At 44.3% G+C, this 25,961-nt stretch overlaps 1 protein-coding gene across 1 annotated transcript in view; it reads left to right on the top strand.

Moving 5' to 3' along the window:
- Positions 1 to 25,961, top strand: part of NR1H4 (nuclear receptor subfamily 1 group H member 4) — a 105,359-nt gene that overhangs the window by 15,796 nt on the left and 63,602 nt on the right. The window contains exon 3 of the mRNA XM_075856702.1: positions 3,012 to 3,377. Coding sequence (XP_075712817.1) covers positions 3,012 to 3,377 — 366 coding nt within the window. The remainder of the gene's footprint in view (positions 1 to 3,011; positions 3,378 to 25,961) is intronic.

Genomic DNA, 25,961 nt, shown 5'->3' with positions numbered 1-25,961 from the left:
TGCAAGAACTATTTAGGGAAGAAGCAGGCAGCTGGTATTCTATCTGTAATGGAGTGGCCAGCGCAGTCACCAGATCTCAACCCCATAGAGCTGTTGTGGGAGCAGCTTGACCGTATGGTACGCAAGAAGTGCCCATCAAGCCAATCCAACTTGTGGGAGGGCCTTCTGGAAGCATGGGGTGAAATTTCACCCGATTACCTCAGCAAATTAACAGCTAGAATGCCAATGGTTTGCAATGCTGTAATTGCTGCAAATGGAGCATTCTTTGATGAAAGCAAAGTTTGAAGGAGAAAATTATTATTTGAAATAAAAATCATTATTTCTAACCTTGTCAATGTCTTGACTATATTTTCTAGTCATTTTGCAACTCATTTGATAAATATAAGTTTGAGTTTTCATGGAAAACACAAAATTGTCTGGGTGACCCCAAACTTTTGAACGGTAGTGTGTGTGAGGTATACTATCAGATTAGCATAAAGTGTTCAAAAAATTTGTGTCTATATAAGGCAGCTGCCTGCTATACCATCCCTTATTCCCTTACTCCTTGCTAGTTACTGATTTGGCTCGACAACTCTAATATGTTCTGTGGCAGAACAAAATTATTTATCTTTGAAGGGGGAATTTAGTTAAAACAACAAAAATAAAGTCCTGAACATTCTGCTACTTTAAATCAGTAGACAAAAGCATTTATGATTTGCTTTAGTTCAAGTGGGTTAATAAGTAATCTACATTCAACCTCTGTTCTGTCACACCTTAGCCTGTGAGATATAGAAGGAAACAGTCATTTTCAGTGTAATATAGAATGCAAGGGCAACTATCTAGAAGACCTGTACTGTAAACGAAAATATTTCAAGGGGAACATTAGTCTTCTGCATCTACGATGGAAACATTGAGAATAAGCAAGACAAAAGGTAGGTCTCATTTCATATCCATTTTTATAGGCTTTGCTGGTTACACTACAACTTAGGACACTATGTACAGTGGCAGACATTATGACGTGACAGTGACAACAGTAGGAAATGGTCTTATAAAACAATGAGGGACACACACAGTATATACTACTAATATTCTACTATTTGTGTGTGGACAAATTCTCGTATTACAAGTATGATGCATATAGAGAATCAGAACTCTTAACACTTCTTCTACTTGATTCCCAACATTGAGCAGAAAGTTAGTTAAAGGTAGTTGACAGTCTTTTAATATGTGCTAGATAAAAACCAGTGTCATTTTTTGTGGGCAACAACCAAACTAAGGGCACATAGACCCCTCATTGTTGTTTTCCCCATTAACCAAGACCTAAGTAGGTTGTCTCCAGTCTTTGGTACTCTTCATATTGACTTTAACGTAACCAAATAAGCGTGAGGCATTTACACAATCCTTATAGCAGGTTATTGTGTCATTGCTGACATAGTATGTGAACTTTGTGAACTCATCTTACATGTCATCAGGTCTCACAGTATGTGTATAGCCCAGACATTGTAAATGTAATAGAGATTTTCTAAAACGTTACCAAAAAGGTAATATAACTTCTGTCTGCTTAAGACAAAAAAAAGCAAGGTAAGGTGAGTTTGGGGGCTACAGCATCACCCCTGTTCCAACCCTTGACCCATGCCATTCCTATTCGAAGGTTGCCCTGAAAGAAGGCATATTGTCTACTTTACCTGTCTTGTATATTAGGTCTGTTATGATGAGATATATTACACCATTCCACACTTTTCTTTAAAATCCAAGACAACTTGTACTAATATAAACTCAACAGCTGGTCGGTCTATCTTGTGTCAACCAATTTGTTCATATATTTCATCATTTAATCCTCAAAAATACAATCCAATGTGATTATATATTAGAAATAGTTTTGTCCTTGTAGATTTCTTAGTTATTATTTTTGCAAGCTGTAATATAATAGTAAAACACTATGGAGAGTAGGGAAAATATGCCCTACCCCAAGAGATAGTAATGGCAGATACTATGACAGCATTTATAGAAAGGCTAGATGATTATTTACTGACAAATAACATTGAGGGTAATAAATAATTTAGCAATGAATGATGTATAATTGATCGATAAAGGTTGAACTTGATGGACCTGTGTATTTTTTATAACCTTTGTAACTAGTACAGTATGTGATGTAGTAATTCATGTTTAGATAATTAGACAATATTGTGCCATTAAAACCTACCACAGTGGTCTCTAACGTGTGACTCTCCACTTGTTTCACTACAACTCCCATCATGCTGTGATATTCAGAGCATACTGAGAACTGTACTTTTATAACAGCTGGAGTGCCACAGGTTTGTGACCAGTACACTACCATATATCAGGAAAAGATTGCGTATTACCATTGTTTAATGGGGCACACAATGTATACTGAATAAAATATAATATAATATACAGTTCAACTCTCTCTATTGGGTAACACTAACAGTACATTTACACAGGAAGTTGTTCCTTGTGATGCCACTATGATGTCAATATACTGTTAAATCACAAGTGTGTATCTTTTTTAGCCAAATTACCTGTTTTTCTCTTTTTCTTCTATTTTTCATCTGTTCAGTGTCTGGTGTGTAGTACATAAAAGGTAGACACCAGCGTAAAGCATTAGGCCAATAAACAAAATGAATAGATTGGATGTCAATCAATCTCTACAATATTCAGAATTGTTTTCCATTTGGACACATCAGACACTTGATTTAGTAGGTGCTGTTTTTTCTACCATGGTCGGCACATTCATACCATTTTGCCAAAATTGTTTCAGTGATCCCCTTGGACCACTCGAATACAAGTTACAAGTCTTGTCAGTGGTGCTAGACCTGAACCATTAAGCTTTATTGCACTAAAGCCATAATAGTATGGATGAAATGCAGCTTATGCTTTGGGCACTAGTTTTGGTACAGACTTGCCTCAAAGTAATCTCATTCATTTAAATGTAACATATATAGCGAAGCATATTTTCATCTTGCCAACCACTGATATTTTGTATTCATTTTCCATATTTTCTGTTTTGCTAGGGCTACATTCAGTGCACGCTCGTTCACCGGACCATGACCCACAAGGACCTTCATATACTTCTCCCTACATCCACATGCAATTTCCTACAGTTCATCAACCACTCACATCTTCACCATACCATATTAATTCTGGATATTACCCACAACAAGCTGAAGACTGGGGCTCTAATGGAATTTATGAGCTAAAACGGATACCGTCTGACAGCCTGTTTTCTATTGACACTGAAATTGTGGATTTGCCTCCTACTAAGAAGACCAGGGTTAGTCCTTATGGTTGTAGGGTAAAAGGAGATGAATTGTGTGTTGTTTGTGGAGACAAAGCCTCGGGCTATCATTACAATGCCCTAACTTGTGAAGGATGTAAAGGTAAGAAAAACCAAATATATATAATGTACAATATAATAACCTGCTGTGGGGGAGAATCATTAACCAGTGGAATAATGGTGAGATCCTCTGTTGTCCAATGCATTTTAGAAGAACCGTTGATTTATATCAATCTGGCGGTATTTGATATAAAAAGTTATGTCATAAGAAGTCCAATTTTTACTCCTTAATCATATGAAGTACACGGACTTCGCTGTCACTGTGCTGTCTTTTTCCCATTATAGCATTTTATGTACATGCATTACTTTCCACTCATATTCTTGTATCTTTCTTCTGGGGCAAAGGTTTCTCCTGGAGATTACTTACAGTATGTCAGAGCAATCATTATCAGAGCCGTGGTTGTTTAAATCTATAAATAAGGCATGCAAAAAAAATACACTTTCAGTATAACTTCTCTCAATTCAAGGACCATAACGCTTTGAACAGATATGACCCTGACTATAAGATATTTTCACACCCATCGGTGACCTTGGTTGTAGTAATGCATTACACAAAACATGAGACTTAGGTATCTGGTTGAAAAAAGTCTTGCCAAACTCTATGTGGACACAAATGTATTACTTTCCAACAAGATTACTGAATTAAAATGAATATATTTAACTGTATAAGTAACTTTGTTCTTTGCATGCTGTTATTTCATTTGGTTTATTTTTATCAATAAAACATTTGGTTTGAGGGGGAAACAATTAAGTATATCTTATATTAAAGGCGATTTTCAAGGAAATACCATTTCTGGTCTATACTTAGGATAGACCATCAATACATGATTAGTGCAGGTCCCCGTAAACCAGTGGGGGTCCCAGCAAATCAGCAAAATAAAGGGGCCATGGCACTAGTCAATACCTAACACAGAGCCAGAGAGTGTGAGACTGATCAACAGATGGCTATGTGGAGTTCTTACTTGTAACTCAAGCATATAATGGATGGATTTTAATGTTTTTATTTATTTTATTTTTTGGGGATCATCCATCTTCTGAATTTGTAACAGAAACTATTTTTATCCCTTAAAGCTTATGTGGAAGCATTATGCTTTTATGATGACAGCGTGAGGGTAAAACATCATTATTATTATTATTATTATAATTGCTTACTTATATGAAAATGTTGGTGTTCTATAAAACGTTTAAGTATGAATTTCTAATTTTTTCCTAATTGCTTGAGATGTTGATTATACTTTGTCTTCAGATTTTTTTGTAGACAGCAGGCTTAAAGAGGCAGGTTGTATATATAAAAGTGAGTCTTTGACAGGACATATAGAGGTGTCTTTAGACAGATGACCTGCTTCCTTTAAACCTGCCATATATAATGCAACAATGCAGTTCTATGTGATTATGAGGCCAATTATTTTATTATGTATGGAGTGCTATTGAGCGTTTTGGAAAATTGCTTTTCTCTTATAAAAGTGGTGCCACCAAAATAAAATGTATCAGAAAACAAAGATATGTATTACTGACTATGACTATTATACTAGAATGTATTGCAAACTCATAAAGTCTAACTGTTCCCAGAAGGGAAAATCCAGTCAAAACAATCTTTTGATATGCCCTAGATACACGTGAGTGGATCACTTAGATGAGGTCTGTGATTTTAGACCACCACTGACTTCCACAATTAGGGCTCTATAGACTGTTTAAACACCATTGAAACCTATGGCAGTGTGCTTAAAATATTGTGTCAAATTTCAGTAACAGAAATTTTTGACCAGTGCCAAAGGGGTTTGCTCTGAAGAGGCCCTTCATTCAAGTGGTGGTCTAAACTTCACCAATCTTATCTTCTCACATTTACCTATCAGAAGATTATTTTGACTGGATTTCAGTCCTTAACGGGTTAAAAGATGCTGCCTTTTTTGATACCTTTTAAATGTTCTTCCATTCATCCTTCAATTTATTAGGTTCCATAACTTTATTACAAAGTCTTGTCTGAGATGTCATGCTCAGCATACCTATATACAGTGAAGGAAATAAGTATTTGATCCCTTGCTGATTTTGTAAGTTTGCCCACTGTCAAAGAAATGAACAGTCTAGAATTTTTAGGCTAGGTTAATTTTACCAGTGAGAGATAGATTATATATTAAAAAAAAAAAATAGAAAATCACATTGTCAAAATTATATATATTTATTTGCATTGTGCACAGAGAAATAAGTATTTGATCCCTTTGGCAAACAAGACTTAATACTTGGTGGCAAAACCCTTGTTGGCAAGCACAGCAGTCAGACATTTTTTGTAGTTGATGATGAGGTTTGCACACATGTTAGATGGAATTTTGGCCCACTCCTCTTTGCAGATCATCTGTAAATCATTAAGATTTCGAGGCTGTCGCTTGGCAACTCAGATCTTCAGCTTCCTCCATAAGTTTTCAATGGGAATAAGGTCTGGAGACTGGCTAGGCCACTCCATGACCTCAATGTGCTTCTTTTTGAGCCACTCCTTTGTTGCCTTGGCTGTATGTTTCGGGTCATTGTCGTGCTGGAAGACCCAGCCACGAGCCATTTTTAATGTCCTGGTGGAGGGAAGGAGGTTGTCACTCAGGATTTGACGGTACATGGCTCCATCTATTCTCCCATTGATGCGGTGAAGTAGTCCTGTGCCCTTAGCAGAGAAACACCCCCAAAACATAATGTTTCCACCTCCATGCTTGACAGTGGGGACGGTTTTCTTTGGGTCATAGGCAGCATTTCTCTTCCTCCAAACACGGCGAGTTGAGTTAATGCCAAAGAGCTCAATTTTAGTCTCATCTGACCACAGCACCTTCTCCCAATCACTCTCAGAATCATCCAGATGTTCATTTGCAAACTTCAGACGGGCCTGTACATGTGCCTTCTTGAGCAGGGGGACCTTGCGGGCACTGCAGGATTTTAATCCATTACGGTGTAACGTGTTACCAATGGTTTTCTTGGTGACTGTGGTCCCAGCTGCCTTGAGATCATTAACAAGTTCCTCCCGTGTAGTTTTCGGCTGAGCTCTCACCTTCCTCAGGATCAAGGATACCCCACGAGGTGAGATTTTGCATGGAGCCCCAGATCGATGTCGATTGACAGTCATTTTGTATGTCTTCCATTTTCTTACTATTGCAACAGTTATCTCCTTCTCACCCAGCGTCTTACTTATGGTTTTGTAGCCCATTCCAGCCTTGTGCAGGTCTATGATCTTGTCCCTGACATCCTTAGAAAGCTCTTTGGTCTTGCCCATGTTGTAGAGGTTAGAGTCAGACTGATTAATTGAGTCTGTGGACAGGAGTCTTTTATACAGGTGACCATGTAAGACAGCTGTCTTTAATGCAGGCACCAAGTTGATTTTGAGCGTGTAACTGGTCTGGAGGAGGCTGAACTCTTAATGGTTGGTAGGGGATCAAATACTTATTTCTCTGTGCACAATGCAAATAAATATATATAATTTTGACTATGTGATTTTATGTTTTTTTTTTTAGATAATCTATCTCTCACTGGTAAAATTAACCTAGCCTAAAAATTCTAGACTGTTCATGTCTTTGACAGTGGGCAAACTTACAAAATCAGCAAGGGATCAAATACTTATTTCCTTCACTGTACAAGCATCAAGTGAACGTGTATAGTGAATGTGTGTATAACGTTACCACCTTTATTTTTATGGGTAGAGTAGAATCCATAACTAGAAGAATTGCAGATGGGTCCCAAGGTAAATGAGCATCTGTAACTTGTGGGATAGGAAATAAACATCGTAAAAGTACATTACATTCTAGCTTAGTGTGAATTTACAGTATATATCATGCATGCTACATGTACATTTATGTATAATTGGTCATTATACAGGATGTCCTGTTGGGTCTTGCATTTCACATTTAAACACTGCATTTAGTGAACTGAAATATATGCGGCTGTATTGGTGAATCCATCTTAATGCATTAAACATTTTTTCCTGGACTAGTAAAAAAGCTGTTTCTGTGCACCTTTGGCTTTATGTTTGGTGTTTGCAGACTGCAGCAGGTTTCCCTCTAGGATTAAACGTTTTTTTAATGTATTTTACTTCATTTTACCTTCTGTTTTCGTAAACCCTCCAGTGCCTCATGCAGAGCATGATCCCCACACAATGATAAATGTTTAAAGGTTTGTGTTGTTTGGCCAGTTTTGGTCTCATCTGATCATAAACCATATTTTTCCATTTGACTACAAAGTCTTACAACTGACATACGGCCATTTTTCTATCAAGTTAAGCAGTTGCGCTACAGGAAATGCGCAGGGTGTGTCCATGAATTAGATCCGGAGTGGAAGGGGCCTGCACGGCTGAGGAACAAACTGATTGCTCAGACACCAGAGCACATACAGTTAATAAGGGAGAGGTCCATAAGTGGCGACATAATGTGTTTGGGTATAGTGGGGCAGGGAGTGCAAAATTTTCCCTGGGCCCCATAGGACTCTAGCAACACCACTGAAGTTAAGCCAAACATTCTCTATAAATTAGGGTTATACTCTCATTTGGTAAGTCCATTAACATTGCTGATTCTAAGTAATTCCTGTGTATCTCTGGCTCTATGTTGGGAGTCATTGGGCATCATTTTTCAAAATTGTCTAACAGAAACACTGGCAATGTTATCCATAGAAGCACTGTGCAACTTTCACTTTTCCTGAGCAATTTAAACGGGTTGTCTGTTTTTAGATGGCAGCTGACACAGCAGTAAGCCCATTGCCATGTGTCCATCTTCTCTAGCCACCTGTGATCAGCATGGACACACTAGCACAGCATGGACACACTAGCACAGGTCAGGTTTGCAAAAGCGACAGGCCCTCTTACAGAGTGTCTCTCCGTTCTGGCTCATAGAGGGGGTTCCCAAGCGAGGAACCCCTGTATGACATCCATGTGCTGTAATAGAACATATGGCAAATTTAAGATGAGCTATAATAGGTTTCTCTGGGCAACAAGGCCAGTTTTTTTCCCTATTGCTGTCCTCTTGCAGACTGCAGCAGGTTTCCACGTATTTTTCTGCATTCATTTACACTCTAGTTTGACAAGTCTTAAAATGCCATCTTTACAGCGCCTTCCTCATAGTAATACTTTACAGTGGAAATTATGTGTTATTAGCAGTGTTCAGTTTGGCTTGCAACAAGCATACATTTTGGTTTTGAAGACCAAAATGCTCATTTAGTCTCATCTAACCATCTAACATAAATTTATTCACCTGATTTCAAAGTCTTCTAAATGCCTTTTGTAAAATCGTGAGATACTGTATGAGTTTTTTCAACAGTGATTTTATTTTTGTTTCTTCAATGACGTTACAACTTTATTAACAAGAGCTTTCTTGTATTGAGCATTTGAGCATGACCTCCCCTAGACAGATTTCAGTTTCTTCAGACTGATATAACTGTACTACATGGTATATACATCAACAAAATGTTCTTGTATACATTCCCTTGCTGAAACTTTACAGTAACCTTTGAGTATCATTTTGTGTTCAGAATGCCATTTTGCCAATAATCCTGAATTTGCCTTTGATTTTTTTGGTCAGCATCTATTGGTTCTGTAGGACTAAATCCTAAAGGGGTGGTAGAGCATAAATGCAGACAGCCATGTAGTTAGAGTACACTAGTCAACATGATCTATTCAGCTCATACTCCGCCCAGTACCAGGGAGAAGAAGTGAGAACGCTAGCTGAACATTTACCTCCCCCTGCACTGTGCCTGCCCACATTACTGAGCATGGTTGGTGTGCTGGGCATGTGGAAAATTAAAGTTGACTGCCTTGAGTTGGATGCCAGTTTGAATTCTCCCTATAGCAGGGTGGAGGGAGGCATCTTGCTGCCTTTCAGACAATATTCTTCCTGGTAACACAATAAGAATTCAGGCTCTGTTTCCACCATGTCATGATTTATGAAAGGGATACAATCAAGGAAAGGATGGGCATCTAATTCAATCCTTTTGTAACTGACTGCAGGAATAAGAGGAGAAATGCAAAATCTAAGATTTTGAAAAGGAAAAAATATCAGAATATGTTGCACAATACTGGCCATAAAAAACCACTTGGAAGGGTAAGGGAAATTCTCCTTGAGTAGGGTGACTTGTAAAGCTGTGGTCCTAGCTGTATCATTAGATATTTCAGCTTGATGCAGCAGCGAAGCTGATAATTAGACCTTTTTTTCTGAGCTATCGCGTGCTTCTGATGATACAGGCACTGGACGTTGAACAAGGCACCATAAATCGATTATACTATGAGGGATATTATCACCCCAAAGTATTGAACTTTCACACATAAGGAGCATCACACATAACACCTCTTGCACACCGTGAAAAACGGTTCGATTGTCGGCTGGATTTCCTGGCCCGACCTGAGTACAGGTGAACAGGACTCCTGGCATCATAGGCATTTTATAATGTTAGGCGTCCCTGTCTCCCCGTGGAACTGCTGTTCTGAACTGAACAAAATGATACAGTACAAACAGCATTTCCGTGGGGAGGCAGAGACTCCTAGCATCATAAAATGTCTATGATGCCAGGAGTCTTGTTCACCTATACCGCGTTCGGGCCAGGAAGTGCGGCCAACAAACAGACCGTTTTTCATGGTCCGAACTCGGTCGTGTGCAAGAGGTGTAAGGAGCACTGGAGGATTTAAGGGTATTATGTAGAGAATAAAATAAATTATTGAAATTTTAGAAGGTAGACATAATAACCTTAATAAAATCAGAAATAGTACTAAAACAGGGTAACTGCAGGGCTCTTCTAATGTCTCAGAGATTGAATGTAAAATATTCAGTATCTAAGGGTCCTATGAGATAACCAGATCTTCTTTCATCAATGAGCGACGAGTGATGATTTAGCGCGTTGTTTGCGTTTGAAAAACGGTCTAGTACATGTGACAATAATTGCTAGAGGTTTCACTGTTCAGATGTTACTGCGATCGTTGATCGTTCGCCCACATTTCATCTCTGACCTGCTAACAACTGGAAGATTTCTGATTAGACGAAGGGATCTATCTGAATCTTTCATTCAGTTAGATTTGGCCAATCCACGGAAACCCAACGATTTAACATTTGTCGTTCAATCATTGCACGCTAGTACACATGGCGATTATCTCTTACATTCGAATGATTATACAAAAATTCGTAAGATAATCGCTCTGTCTAATAGGGCCTTCACTCCAGTTTCCACAGTCTATAACATATCTAATTTTTGTTTCCACTGTCTCTACCTTGTTTTCTTACATTAGTAAATCTTTGAACTATGAAATAGTTTTTTTGATTGGTATATTTGTTTAGTACTATGTGCAAAATGTTCCTGTAAAGCAGATAACAGATAGGTTGGATCCTTCTGGCTGCTTAACAAGGCGCCTACGGTTAGAAGAAATGTGCAATGGGGTTATAATCTTGGTGTGGCCCCTATAGCATACATGCTGAACCAGAACGTCACTGTATGATCAAACTGCAATTCAATTGGTCTACTACAAACACCACAAAGTTGGATGGAGTTCACTAGCCAAACATGCAGAAACATAAATGAAATAATATATCTCCAAGACAAATATTTATTACATTTTGTTTTAGTACTATAGACAGGGCGAGATGGACAATGGAGCTGATGGAGCTACAGCTCCCCCCAAAAATAGGCCCATGGGCTGAGCAGCTGTATTTTTTAAATATTATATGGATGCCTGATACTTAGGGGCACACCATTAATCACTGCTCTTTCCTGACTGCAGGGGGTGGTACATCTGCAAAGATGCTGTCAGCCCTGCAGTATCAGTGTAGCTTCTCTGGCTAGTACAGGTGAAGGATCTGCTGTGACAACATGGTCACATGACATTAAGTGCACAGGTCCACAACAGAGCGGCAGTGTGGAGACTAGAGAGGCACCGCAGAGGAGGTAAGAGAGAAGCTTGGAGCTCTCCTGACACTCTCGTCCAACCTCCAACATCACCTTCCTACTGTAATGACAGGGTAGGGAGACAGACAGGTGCAGGAGCGTAGCTAAAGGCTCATGGGCCCCGATGCAAAAGTTCTTATTGGGCCCCCCCCCCCCGCAAACTTCTCATGGCCGACGGTCCGCAGCATTCAGCTGCATCGCTGGGTCTCCTAAGTGACCCAACAATGCACACTAGCAGCCAGGGGCGTCACTAAGGGCTTAAAATGTCAGGGGAAATAGCCCCAATACATATGTGTCCCCCCCCCAAAAAAAAAGTATGTGTGTATATGAGACAGCATAGCATATCTATAGCACTACGACCCTATCAACTATAGATAGGATTAGATACAGTGGCTCAGCAGACAGTATCACACATGATAGGATTAGATACAGTGGCTCAGCAGACAGTATCACACATGATAGGATTAGATACAATGGCTCAGCAGACAGTATAACACATGATAGGATTAGATACAATGGCTCAGCAGACAGTATCACACATGATAGGATTAGATACAATGGCTCAGCAGAGAGTATCACACATGATAGGATTAGATATAGGGCCCAGCAGATAGTATCACACATGATAGGATTAGATATAGGGCCCAGCAGATAGTATCACACATGATAAGATTAGATACAGTGGCTCAGCAGACAGTATCACACATGATAGGATTAGATACAGTGGCTCAGCAGACAGTATCAAACATGATTGGATTAGATATAGGGCCCAGCAGACAGTATCACACATGATAGGATTAGATACAGGAATCAGCTCGCTGACATTGCGGCTCCAGCGCTGGACCCAGGAAAGGTAAGAATAATAATTTTGCTTCTTTGTGTTACTGATTATTTTTGTGTATTTGTGTTTTTTTACAGGTTCGGTTGTTGGACTTCGGATTCGAGGACTTCAATGACAGCGTTTTTTTATTGTCAATAAAATGGTTAATGGGGGTTGTGTTTTTTTATTTCAATAAAATATTTTTTCTATGTGCTTGTATCTTTTTAAACTTTATTATCACCGCCTTAGTAATGGCCGTTGGCTGATTGACAACCTCCATTACTAAGGCGGGGCTTAATGTTAGCCGATGCAAAGGCCAACACTAACCCCCATTATTACCCCGGTACCCACTGCCACCAGGGGTAAGGGGAAGAGCCGGGTACGAACCAGTACCTGACCATCTGTAGTGACGGGCAGGCACCGGGGCGGCCGCAGGCTGGTAGTATTAGGCTGGGGAAGGCCAAAAACAGTGGCAACTACCACCCTGGTAATGCTGCCTGCTGCTGCTGTGTTGTATCTGGCTGGTTATGAAAATTGGGGGGGGGGACCACACATCGTTCTTTCCAATTATTATTATTTTTTTTTTTTTTTAAATAGTGTGGGGTTTCCCCCATTTTTCATAACCAGCCAGATACAATAAAGCAGCAGCAGCCTAGCATCACCATGGTGGGAAAGGCCACTGTTTTTGGCCCTTCCCCTCCTGATAATACCAGCCTGCAACCACTCCAGTGCCCGACCATGACTACAGATCAAGTACTGGATGGTACCCGGCTCTTCCAAGCACCCCTGGTGGCGGTGGGTACCGGGGTAATAAAGGGGGTTAGTGTTAGCCTCTGCACCGGCTAACACTAAGCCCCGCCTTAGCAATGGATGCTGTCAATCAACCGGCGGCCAATACTAAGGCGGTAGTAATATAGTTTAAAAAAAACACAAAGACATAGATTTTTTTATTTATTAAAAAAAAACAAAAAAACACACAACCCTCATTAACCATTTTATTGATAATAAAAAAAGCCGTCATCGAAGTAATCCTGGAATCCGACGTAGTCCAATGACCGAACCTGTAAGAAAACACACAAAAAAACCTGATTAGTAACACATGTGTTAGGCTTAGATACAGGGCCCATGTGTGATATGGTCTGTGGGATCCTGTATCTAAGCCTACCACAAGGTAGGCTTAGATACAGGGTCCAGCTGACAGTAATCTTATACAGTATACGATTACTGTGTGCTGGGGCCCTGTATCTAAACCTACAGTGTGGTAGGCTTATATACAGGGCACATCAGACAGGCTCACACATGGGCCATGTATCTAAGCCTACCATGTGATTGGCTTAGATACAGGGCCCAGCAGACAGCATCACACAATCTGTGATCCTGTCTCATGGGTCCTCTAAGCCTGCCACATCACAGGATTAAAGGGGTTGTCCAGTCCCTAAACATTGATGGCCTATCGTCAGGATAGGCCATCAATAGCTGATGTGTCGGGGTCCGTCTCCCGGGACCCACCAATCAGCTGTTTTGAAGGGGCCGCAGCACTCGTACGAGAGCTGCTTCCCCTTCATTTCACTTACTCGCTCACACTGTGAATCGCCGACACAGTGTGACCGGAATGAAGTGACCGGAATGAAGGGGAAGCAGCTCTCGCACAAGTGCTGCGGCCCCTTCAAAACAGCTGATTGGCGGGTCCCGGGAGTCGGACCCCGCCAGTCAGCTTTAGCAGTCAGGGCTACTAATCTTAACTTCCTCTTCAGCCGCGGCAGAGGTCCTGTCCTCTCGATGTTGTGCGCACATCGCTTGACGTCAGGACCTCCGCTGCGATCCTGAACCAGGAAGGTAAGTACAGTCTGTTACTATAGTAACAGGGGCCCGCGGCCCGAGTTACTATAGTAACTTTTTATTGATGTGGTGCGAGGGGCCGTGGGCCCCCCTGGCTTTGGGGCCCGGTCGCAATTGCGACCGCTGCGACCCCTATAGCTACGCCACTGGACAGGTGAGCCCTAATCTACCTGCCACTCAGTCCCTGCCTACTTGCACGGCACGTCCTAGGCGACGGCGTACAACTGGGCGACGGTCCCTATGCTCAATATGTGTACGACAGACAAACAGACAAGGGTACACAGAAGCTAAGGGAAATGGGGCAGTTGCCCACGGCAACACCGTGAGCAACAGGAGTAGAGAACGAGCCGAGTCAAACCAGGAGTGTACGAGGTACCAAGCGCAGAGCAGGAGCGTAGTCAGTAAAGCCAGGGTCAAAATGAAGCAAGGTCAATAATAATAGCAGGAGCAGCAGAGCAAGGAAACAGGAAAAAATCACAGGCAAAGACAAGCAGGAAATGAAGGTATAAATAGGCCGAGGGCGGGAGCTAGAACCGTCTGGCCAGGCTGTGATAGGTTCTCCCACTCCTGAGCCTACCAGCCTGAGTGGTAGCAGATCGAGTCACTCTATCATACCTAGGAGCAGGTGCAGACTGTTTAACCACAGGCATCGACACAGAAGCTGTGTCTGGCAGATCCTTTACAGTACCCCCCCCTTTTATGAGGGGCCACTGGACCCTTTCTAGGCGCACCTGGCTTATTGGGGAACCGAAGATGGAACCTTCTGAGCAATACCCCAGCGTGAACATCCCGGGCGGGTGCTCAAGTCCTCTCCTCAGGCCCATATTCTCTCCAATGGACCAGGTACTGGAGGGAGCCTTGGACCATCCTGCTGTCCACAATCTTGGCCACCTCGAATTCAGGGGTGAGAACAGGAACCGGAGGTTTCGTCGAGGTAGCCAAGGACGGGGAGCAGCGTTTCAGGAGGAAGGCATGAAACACGTTGTGTATTCGAAAAGATGGGGGTAACTTCAGTCGGAAGGAGACAGGGTTAAGGACCTCAATGACCTTGTACGGCCCTATATACCGGGGAGAAAATTTTTTGGACGGGACTGTAAGGCGCAAATTTTTTAAAGACAGCCACACCAGATCCCCGACCACAAACAAGGGGTTAGCAGAACGTCTTCTATCTGCCTGAGTCTTTTGTATGCTCTGGGACGCCTCTAGGTTCTTTTGAACCTGGGCCCAGACTGTGCACAGTTCCCGATGAACGACATCTACCTCGGGTTTGTTGGAACCACCAGGTGAAACGGAAGAGAACCGTGGATTAAACCCAAAATTACAGAAAAAGGGGGAGACCCCTGACGAGTTACTGACCCGGTTATTAAGGGAAAATTCGGCGAGGGGAATGAAGGAGACCCAATCATATTGACAGTCAGTCTCTAGAACAATATTTAAGGTGTTTTATCTCTGATTAGTCCTCTCAGTTTGGCCATTAGTTTCAGGATGGAAGGCCGAGGAGAAGGACAGATCAATCTCCATCTTTTTACAGAAAGCTCTCCAAAACAATGAAACAAATTGTACCCCTCTGTCAGAAACAATATTGACAGGAACCCCATGGAGACACAGGATGTGTTTGACAAACAAGATAGCTAACGTCTTAGCATTGGGTAGTTTCTTGAGGGGCAAAAAGTGGCACATCTTACTGAAGCGGTCTACTACAACCCACACCACCGACTTGCCTTGAGATGGAGGCAGATCGGTGATAAAATCCATGGAGATATGGGTTCAAGGTCTCTGGGGAATGGGCAAAGAACATAGTAAGTCCGCAGGTCGGGACCTGGGAGTCTTAGACCTAGCACAAATTTCACAAGCGGCGACCTAGGCCTTAACGTCTTTAGGCAACCCAGGCCACCAATAGTTTCTGGCAATGAGGTGCTTGGTAGCCAGGATGCCTGGATAACCAGATAGTGCAGAGTCATGATTTTCCCTGAGTACCCTTAGCCGGAATTGCAGGGGAACAAACAGCTTGTTCTCAGGAAGGTTCCCGGATTCCTTGATCAGCCGAAATTTCGGAGACTAAGTCCGAATCAACAGAGGAAATGATTATACCTGGGGGCAAAATACAAGCAGGATCTTCCTCCGAAGGAGGGCTGGCCATGAATCTATGCGACAGTGCATCAGCTTTAATATTTTTAGACCTATAGGTAACCAAAAAGTTGAATCTAGTAAAAAACAACGCCCATCGAGCTTGTCTCGGGTTCAGCCTCCTGGCAGATTCTAGGAAAACCAGATTCTGGTGGTCGGTAAGGACCGTTACCTGGTGCCTAGCCCCCTCCAGGAAGTGGCGCCACTCTTCTAATGCCCATTTATTGGCTAAGAGTTCGCGGTTGCCAATGTCATAGTTACTCTCAGTGGGCGAGAACTTCCTAAAGAAGTAGGCACAGGGACGGAGATGGGTGAGGGACCTGGTACCCTGGGACAAGACAGCACCCACTCCCACCTCAGAGGCGTCAACCTCCACGATGAATGGCTCCATTTTCTTAGGCTGAATCAGCACTGAGGCCGAGATAAAGCACTTCTTAAGGACCTCAAAAGCCTGGACCGCCTCCGGAGGCCAGTGGAGGAGATCAACACCTTTGCGAGTAAGATCCGTAAGGGGCTTAGCGATGACCGAGAAGTTAGCAATAAATCTCCTGTAATAATTAGCAAACCCCAGGAAGCACTGTAACGCCTTTAGGGAGGCAGGTTGGACCCATTCAGCCACAGCCTGAACCTTGGCAGGGTCCATGCGGAATTCATTAGGAGTGAGGATTTGACACAAAAATTGTATCTCCTGCACCCCAAACACACATTTTTCGGTTTTAGCTAAGAGTTTGTTTTCCCGAAGGGCCTGGAGCACCTTCCTGATATGCTCAATGTGGGAGGACCAGTCCTTGGAAAACACAAGTATGTCATCAATGTACACTACAAGAAATACCCCCAGGTAGTCTCTTAAAATCTCATTTATGCAATTCTGGAAGACCGCGGGAGCATTACACACCCAAAGGGCATGACGAGGTATTCGAAATGATCTTCGGGCGTGTTAAACGCTGTCTTCCACTCATCCCCTTCTCTGATGCGGATAAGGTTATAAGCCCCCCGAAGATCAAACTTAGAGAACCATTGGGCCCCCTGAACCTGATTGAAGAGATTAGGAATCAAAGGAAGGGGATACTGGTTCCTTACACTGATCTTATTCAAGTTTCGGTAATCGATGCACGGTCTAAGACCACCATCCTTCTTCCCTACGAAGAAGAAGCCAGCACCTACCGGAGACGTAGAGGGGCGAATGTAACCCTTGACAAGGCATTCCTGGATATACTCTCTCATGGCTTCACGTTCGGGACAAGAGAGATTAAATATCCTACCCTTAGGGAGCTTAGCTCCTGGTACCAAATCGATAGCGCAATCGTATTCTCTATGAGGAGGTAACACTTCGGAGGCCTTTTTTAGAAAAAACATCAGCGAAGTCCTGAATAAACGCAGGTAGAGTGTTCACCTCCTCAGGGAGAGAAATAAAATTAACAGAAAAACATGACGTCATGCATTCATTACCCCATTTGGTAAGATCCCCAGTATTCCAGTTAAACGTGGGATTATGCATCTGCAACCAGGGAAGGCCTAAAACCAAATCGGATGATAATCCCTGCATCACCAGTACAGAGCACTGCTCCAAATGCATGGAGCCAACAATGAGTTCAAAAACAGGGGTATGCTGCGTAAAATAACCATTAGCAAGTGGAGTGGAGTCGATACCCACTACCGGGACAGGTTTAGGCAAATCAATCAATGGCATAGCTAGAGACATAGCAAATTCCACATACATAATATTAGCAGAAGACCCTGAATCCACGAAGGCACTTCCGGTAGCAGACCTACCCTCAAAAGAGACCTGAAAGGGAAGTAAGAACTTATTAGGTTTCATATTTACGGGAAATACCTGTGGGCCCAAGTGACCTCCCCGATTGTCACTTAGGCGCGGAAGTTCTTCCGGCTGCTTATTCTTACGCCTAGGACAGTTGTTCACTTGATGCTTGTCATCCCCACAGTAGAAGCAGAGACCATTCTTCCTGCGAAGCTCTCTACGTTGTTGGGGAGACACGGAGGCCCCGAGTTGCATTGGTTCATCCGAGTTTTCCGTGGAAGAACGAAGCAACGGAACCTCGGGAGCCATCATGGGGGAGCCAGAGGAGAAAGCACAAAAACGTTCAAGTCGTCATTCCCTGAGACGTCGGTCAAGACGTACCGCTAAAGCCATAACCTGATCTAGAGAGTCTGAAGAGAGATAGCTAACTAACAGGTCTTTCAGGGCGTTCGACAGACCCAATCTAAACTGGCACCTCAAGGCAGGGTCATTCCAACGAGAAGCTACACACCACTTCCTAAAGTCAGAACAGTACTCCTCAACGGGTCTCTTACCCTGACTTAAGGTCACCAGCTGACTCTCGGCAAAGGCAGTCTTGTCAGTCTCGTCATATATGAGCCCGAGAGCAGAAAAAAAAAGATCAACAGAGGAAAGTTCAGGGGCGTCAGGAGCCAAGGAGAAGGCCCCTTCTTGGGGCCCGTCCTGGAGCCGGGACATAATTATACCCACTCGCTGGCTGTCAGAACCTGAGGAGTGGGGCCTTAGACGGAAATAGAGCCTACAACTCTCCCGAAAGGAGAAAACAGTCTTCCGGTCCCCTGAGAACCGATCAGGCAACTTGAGGTGGGGTTCAAGAGGTGAGGTAGGGGGCACTACCAGGGTAGCATCACGCTGGTTGCCCCTCTGAGCCAGGGCTTGGACCTGTAGGGAGAAGCCCTGCATTTGATGAGCCAGGGTCTCAAGGGGGTCCATAGTTGTGTCAGGGACCAGTGTAGAAAAGGTATATGGGCCTGTGATTATGTAATGACGGGGTAGGGAGACAGACAGGTGAGCCCTAATCTATCCGCCACTCAGCCCCTGCCTACTTGCACGGCCCATCCTAGGCGACGGCGTACAACTGTGCGACGGTCCCTACGCTCAATATGTGTACGACAGACAAACAGACAAGGGTACACAGAAGCTAAGGGAAATGGGGCAGTTGCCCACGGCAACACCGTGAGCAACAGGAGTAGAGAACGAGCCGAGTCAAACCAGGAGTGTACGAGGTACCAAACGCAGAGCAGGAGCGTAGTCAGTAAAGCCAGGGTCAAAATGAAGCAAGGTCAATAATAATAGCAGGAGCAGCAGAGCCAGGAAATAGGCCGAGGTGCGGGTGCTAGAACCGTCTGGCCAGGCTGTGATAGGTTCTCCCACTCCTGAGCCTACCAGCCTGAGTGGTAGCGGATCGAGTCACTCTATCAGACCTAGGAGCAGGTGCAGACTGATTAACCACGGGCGTCAACACAGAACCTGTATCTGGCAGATCCTTTACACCTACCTTCTGCAGCCTCTGCTCTTGGGAGGGAATGCTGCTGCAGGTAAGGGAGGGGTGGGTATGGGGAAAAACTGATGCTGTCATTGGGGTGTTAATGGATTGAAAACTGCTGGTAGTGGGGAGGGGGAGTAAAGAAAGCTGTTGCCAGTGGAGGGGGGGGGGGCGTGAAGAAAACAGTGAAGGGGGAGATGTGGCGAAAAATGCTGCCAGTGGAGTGTGGGGGATGTGGGGGAGAGGGGTGTGGAAAAAATTGCTACCAGTGGAGGGGGGTTGTGAAGAAAGCTGGCACTAGTAGAGGGGGTTATAGAGAAAGCTGCTGCCAGTGGAGGAGGGGCTATAGAGAAGGCTGCTACCAGTGGTGGAGGGGGATGGTGGGAAAGCTGCTGCCGGTGGAGGAGAGGGATGTGGAAAAAGCTGCTGCCAGTGGAGGTGGGGGATGTGGAGAAAGCTGCTGCCAGTGGAGGAGGGGGATATAGAGAAAGCTGCTGCCAGTGGAAGACGGGGATGTAGAAAAAGCTGCTGTGTTATGTCTATGGCCGCGGCTCGTCGTTCTGACTTACCCTCCGCCGGCCGCGGCCATGGACACGTGATTTCTCTGAGGCGTCTCCCACCTGTGAGACGCCGGCGCTCACTTCCTGGATTTGAGACAGTCTCCCGCAGGGCGTGCGCGCCCGCGCGTTCATGGCCTTAAAGGGCGAGTGCGTGTAAAATTGCAGGACGTCTGCAATCAGTCCAGAATGCTGCTGGACTATAAAAAGGGCTCTGCCCTCTTGATCATTGCCTGAGCTTTGTTGTGTACCTAAAGTTTGTCTTGCAAATGGTCTCCTAGTGTTTTCCAATTCCCAGTGTTACCTGTTCCTGCTGCCTGTACCCTGTATCCCGTGCTACTGTGCCTCTGTGCCGTCCAGAGTTGAAGTCGAGTTGTGTCTTCCGCTGCATCTACTGTGTCACACCCTGCCGGGTGTCCGTCTACTGCCGGAGCCTTATCTTCAGGCTGAATCACCGCTACTGTCTACACTGCCTCATGTACCCTTTCTGGACTATAGAGTTTGTACTGTACCTGTTTGGCCAGCTGCTATCCGCCTATGCGGTACTGCCCAGAGGGAGAGGTGCGTGTTTGAGAAAAAGTCTCTACCCTTCCTGTGCTATATCATCTCCGATCAGGGTCTCAAAATGGACCCTGGGAAGGTAAAGGGTGTCCTGGAATGGCCACGCCCCCAAGGCTTAAGGGCCATACAACGCTTCCTGGGATTCGCCAACTTCTACCGGCTGTTCATGCCCAACTTCTCTTCATTGACATCTCCCATCTCTACCCTCACTAAAAAGGGCATGAATGCCAAGGTGTGGACTCTGGAGGCAGAAGCCGCATTTAAAACCTTAAAAAAGGCCTTCACGTCAGCCTCTATTCTTCATCACCCTGATGTATTCCTACAGTTTTCGTTAGAGGTGGACACTTCCTCTGTTAGTGCTGGTGCACTTTTGTTCCAGAGAGGTTCAAAAGGCAAGACTGTGGTATGTGGCTAGTATTCTAAGCTGCTTTCTTCCGTAGAGCGCAACTACTCGATTGGGGATCGGAAGTTACTGGCCATCAAGCTGGCCCTGCAGGAGTGGAGCCAGCTACTGGAAGGCGCAGCTCATCCTATCCTGGTCTTTACGGACCACAAGAACCTGACCTATCTTCAGACGGCTCAACGGCTGAATCCTAGTCAAGCCAGGTGGTCAGTGTTCTTTGCCCAATTCCGGTTCGAACCCCAGTACCGACCTGCCGACAAGAATGTGAGGGTTGATGCCTTGTCTAGGTCATTTGAGACAGAGGACACTGTGGCGTCCCCACAGGATATTATTGATCCTTCCTGCATCTTCTCTGTTAACCCTCTGCAAGTTAGAGACATTCCTCCGGGAAGGACTTTTATACGTCTGGCAGACAGAGGAAGAATCCTTCGCTGGGGTCACAGTTCCAAGCTGGCAGGTTACGTGGGCGCCCGTAAGACCCGAGACCTAATTGCCCGTCAGTTCTGGTGGCCCACGCTGCCCAAAGACGTCATGGACTTTGTCTCCTCCTGTACGGTATGCGCAACAAATAAAGTTGCCCACTCCAGACCAGCTGGTCTGCTTCAGCTGCTGCCTGTGCCCGATGCCTCCTGGCAGCATGTTGCGATGGACTTTGTCATGGATCTGCCTCCCTCTGCTGGATGCAGTGTGATCTGGGTGGTGGTGGATCGATTTTCCAAAATGGCTAATTTTGTTCCCCTGACTGGCCAGCCTCTTCGTTCAACACATCTTCCGTCTGCACGGCTTGCCCTTGCATATTGTTTCGGATCGAGGGGTCCAGTTCACTTTGAAGTTCTGAGGAGCACTCTGCGGCCTCCTTGGTGTAAAGTTGGACTACTCCTCAGCCTATCATCCCCAGTCCAATGGCCAAGTCGAGAGGCTTAACCAGATTTTGGAGAACTATCTGTGGCATTTTGTCTCCAGGCGGCATGATGACTGGCTGCAGCTGCTCCCGTGGGCTGTGTTCTCCTATAATAACCATACTAGTGAGTCCACCACCTCCAGTCTGTTCTTCATCGTCTACGGCCAACAACCTCGAATACCTCTTCCTGTCTCTACTATGTCCCAGAGGCCTGCAGCTGACTCCTTCTGGGACATTCTGCAGATATGGCAACAGACCCGATCTTCTATTCTGCTGGCGGTGGACCGCATGAAGAAAAAGGCAGACACTAGAAGACGAGAGCCTCCTCGGTTTCTTCCACGTACGAAGGTCTGGCTGTCTTTACAGGAATATTCGGCTGAGGGTGCTATCTTGCAAATTTGCTCCCAGGTTCCTCGGACCCTTTAAGATTCTGCTACAAATTAACCCTGTGTCCTACACCCTACCCTCAAGATCCCTAACTCCTTCGATGTCTCCCTGCTGAAGCCCTTGGTCCTGAACTGCTACTCCAGGACTCCTAGTTCCGCAGTGGCTCCTGGCGGCTCGTCAGGGACTTTCGAAGTAAGGGAGATCCTGGCCACCAAGAAAGTGGGAGGAAGGATGTTTTATTTGGTGGATTGGAGGGGATTTGGTCCAGAAGAGAGGTCTTGGGAGCCAGAGGAGAACATCGATGCTCCTGTCCTCTTGAAGAAGTTTCTTTCCCACTTTGGCCCCAAGAGGAGGGGGCGTAAGAGGGGGGATAATGTTACGTCTATGGCCACGGCCCGTCGTTCTGACTTACCCTCCGACGGCCGCGGCCATGGACACTTGAGTTCTCTGCGGCGTCTCCCTCCTGGGAGACACCGGCACTCACTTCCTGGATCTAAGACTGTCTCCCGCAAGCTTAAAGGGCCAGTGCGTGCACAATTGCAGGAAGTCTGCAATCAGTCCAGAATGCTGCTGGACTATAAAAAGTGCTCTGCCCTCTTGATCAATGCCTGAGCTTTGTTGTGTACCTAAAGTTTGTCTTGCAAATGGTCTCCTAGTGTTTTCCAGTTCCCAATGTTAACCGTTCCTGCTGCCTGTACCCTGTATCCCGTGCTACCGTGCCTCTGTGCCATCTAGAGTTGAAGTCGAGTTGTGTCTTCCGCTGCATCTACTGTGTCACACCCCGCCGGGTGTCTGTCTATTGCCAGAGCCTTATCTTCAGCCTGAATCACCGCTACTGTCTACACTGCATCAGGTACCCTTTCTGGACTATAGACTTTGTACTGTACCTGTTTGGCCAGCTGCTATTCCGCTACGCGGTACGGCCCAGTGGGTCCACACCCCGCGTCGTGACATGCTGCCTGTGGAGGAGGGGGATGTAGAGAAAGCTGCTGCCGGTGTAAGAGGGGGATATAGAGAAAGCTGCTACCAGTGGAGGAGGGGGATGTGGAAAAAGCTGCTGCCAGTGGAGGAGGGGGGATATTGAGAAAGCTGCTGCCAGTGATGGAGGGGGGGGGGGGGTGGTGAAAGCTGCTGCCAGTGGGGGATGTGCAAATAGCTTCCTGCCATTTGGGCAGGGTTGGGAATGGGGAGAGTGCTGCTGCTGGTGGGGGAGGTGATGAGAAATGTCCCACCAGGGAAAAGGCATATGTTGGGTTATTCAAAGATGTCCATGGATGAGAACACAGAGGACATGTCGACTGTGAGCCATTTGACTCAATTGCTCTTTAGACACTGTATTGCGGTACTATTTGGGCAAATTGTGTATAATAAGATTTAATGGGGCAGGGACATTGGCGGCTTTGTACAAAAGTCCTTATGTAACAGGCCAGTAAGCAGTCAATTAATATTTGTGCCTGACTGTTTTATACTGAAGTCGTCCAGTGGTCCTGCGCTGGCACCTAAATAGGAGAGTTGAATTAATCAAGTATGTACAAACCCCTTTGTTTCACTGACAACACTCCCTTCTCTTCCCCACGTAGTATTCGCATGCCCCCTGGGTTTCCTGCGTATACCAGCATTGGTGCTCCTACTTGGCTAATGGATATATATATATATATATATATATATATATATCTATATATATATATATATATATATATATTTATATATATATATATATATATATATTCGTCCAATAAGAGACAGCACTCCAATTTGTGTTAGAAAAAACGGCTTTTTATTAGCCCCTGTGACGTCACCCACAGGTCCTTCAACCTTGGCGTCGGAAGAGAGAAGACACATCGGCTCCAGGCGTCCGAGAGAGTACAGTTGAATCTGCAGCAGCATCACCGTGTGCAGATAAGCATAGTAAACTCCCTAGAGACGAGCATATTACCCTCTCGGACGGCTAGAGCACATGTATCTTTTCTGTCCGACGCCAAGGTTGAAGGACCTGTGGGTGATGTCACGCTGTGTGTCTGCAGTGAAAGAAGCTGGGTGGGAACGATGAGAAGTGTATGATGCTGATTTGTCAGCGTCATACACTTCTATTCACAACGTCCAGTTGGTAAAAACACAATACACGCCCAGTTGGTAAAAACACAATACACGCCCAGTTGGTAAAACTAGTAAACACGCCCAGTTGTCCATTGAAAAGCTCATTTGCATAAATATAAAATTGCTCATAACTTGGGCAAAAATTATCGTTTAAAAAAAACAAAAAACAACTGTGCTGTTATCTACATTGCAGCGCCGATCACATTCAATAGGAGATAGGGATTTGATAATCTGGTGACAGAGCCTCTTTAAGTGTTTTCATTTTTCTTTTAACATAACCTGTAAGATATATAAAAACAAGTAAAAACATAGTATAACATAGTTAACATATTAACAATAAGTCCTTGACAACATCCAATATAAATAAAGCAATACCCTTAAACCACTAGCAGTGACCATGCTAAAACACCATGCTTCCCAGGGTCCGCCCCTTAGATAAGCCCAAATCCACCGCCATCATAACTTTTAAAATAAAATCAATATATTGTGTCCAAGACAGCAATATATAAACATAACATACTGTTGCCAAGGACCCGCAACACCAATAAAACCAGAATAAAACAAAATAGTCCAAAATCTGGAAAACAAAATGCATGTACAGATGAAATAAAGTAATTGTATTCCTCCTCCACAGAAACCTGCACTTGTGAACCCTAATATAAAATAAATACTAACGGGAGGGTGGGCAGGACACATTTTTACAAGCCATAAAATGGCTTCCCTACCTAGCTACCTGCCTGCTCTAAGCCCCCTAGCAACATTCCTATCTTAAACTCACCCACCAATCTATAATCACAATACCCCTCTAGATTATCCCTTGCAGGCCCAGACCCGTCATGACCGCCCTCTGCCCAGCTTTGCTTAGATCCGGGCTCACAGACCCATGTGGCCTTTAGTCTGGCATTGACTATACACCTCCGACGATGCTGTCTGAAACTGTTCATAAACATTGTATGTACAATCGTCATCAGTGTTAAAGCTCTCCTTGCCATATGCTTACTAGAACTAACTAGTAAATTTAGTTTCTCCCACAGCACAAGCAAAAATCTCCAGGGATTTTTTTAGAGCATTTAAATGAGGTAACAAAAGCCCCATTTACATGCATTGGAGCTGGAATGTTACCAAAATTTGATGATGATTTCGGCACGGAATCTACGCAGAAGTCCTCGTCAAATTAAAAACGTGTGAACATGGCCTTTCAGTTCAGTATTCAATCAAACTAGCAAAAAACGAGTAAAACAGGTTGGCACAAGTACCCATTGCCATGTGAAAAAAGTCAGTGGAAAGACTTTTGATAAAAATTTGTTCAACTGTTGAAAAGGAACACATCAGACACTAAAACCAGATATCTAACCAAATATAATTGGACTGGTTTAAATTTTTTAGATAGTCCTCTTTTGGGTGTCACAGTGTAAGGCCAGGGCTGCACCTAGAATTTTTGTAACGCTACTGATTGATTTTAACTATTGAGCTAATGAGTATATTGCGTTTCATGCAATCTTGTGGACTGCAGCTGTCACTCAATAGTTAAAATCTATTATGTGGTACTACAAAAAGTTTAGGTGTAGCCCTGGCCTAAATGCCAAGTAATACACCACTGTGTATTCTACGCTTTGATGACCATTATTAAAGAGGACCTGCCAGCTATCCTGACATGTATGTTAAGTAAATTGTTGTGTTCCCCAAGACATAACAATTTTGCAGCCTCTCTGTTATGCTGTTCCTCTGTTATTCCTCCTGGAATTCTATGAGTAAATTGACAAT

This window comes from Rhinoderma darwinii, chromosome 3 (assembly GCF_050947455.1).
Source record: "Rhinoderma darwinii isolate aRhiDar2 chromosome 3, aRhiDar2.hap1, whole genome shotgun sequence".
Lineage (NCBI taxonomy): Eukaryota > Metazoa > Chordata > Amphibia > Anura > Rhinodermatidae > Rhinoderma > Rhinoderma darwinii.
This window is presented reverse-complemented; position numbering and strand designations above follow the sequence as displayed.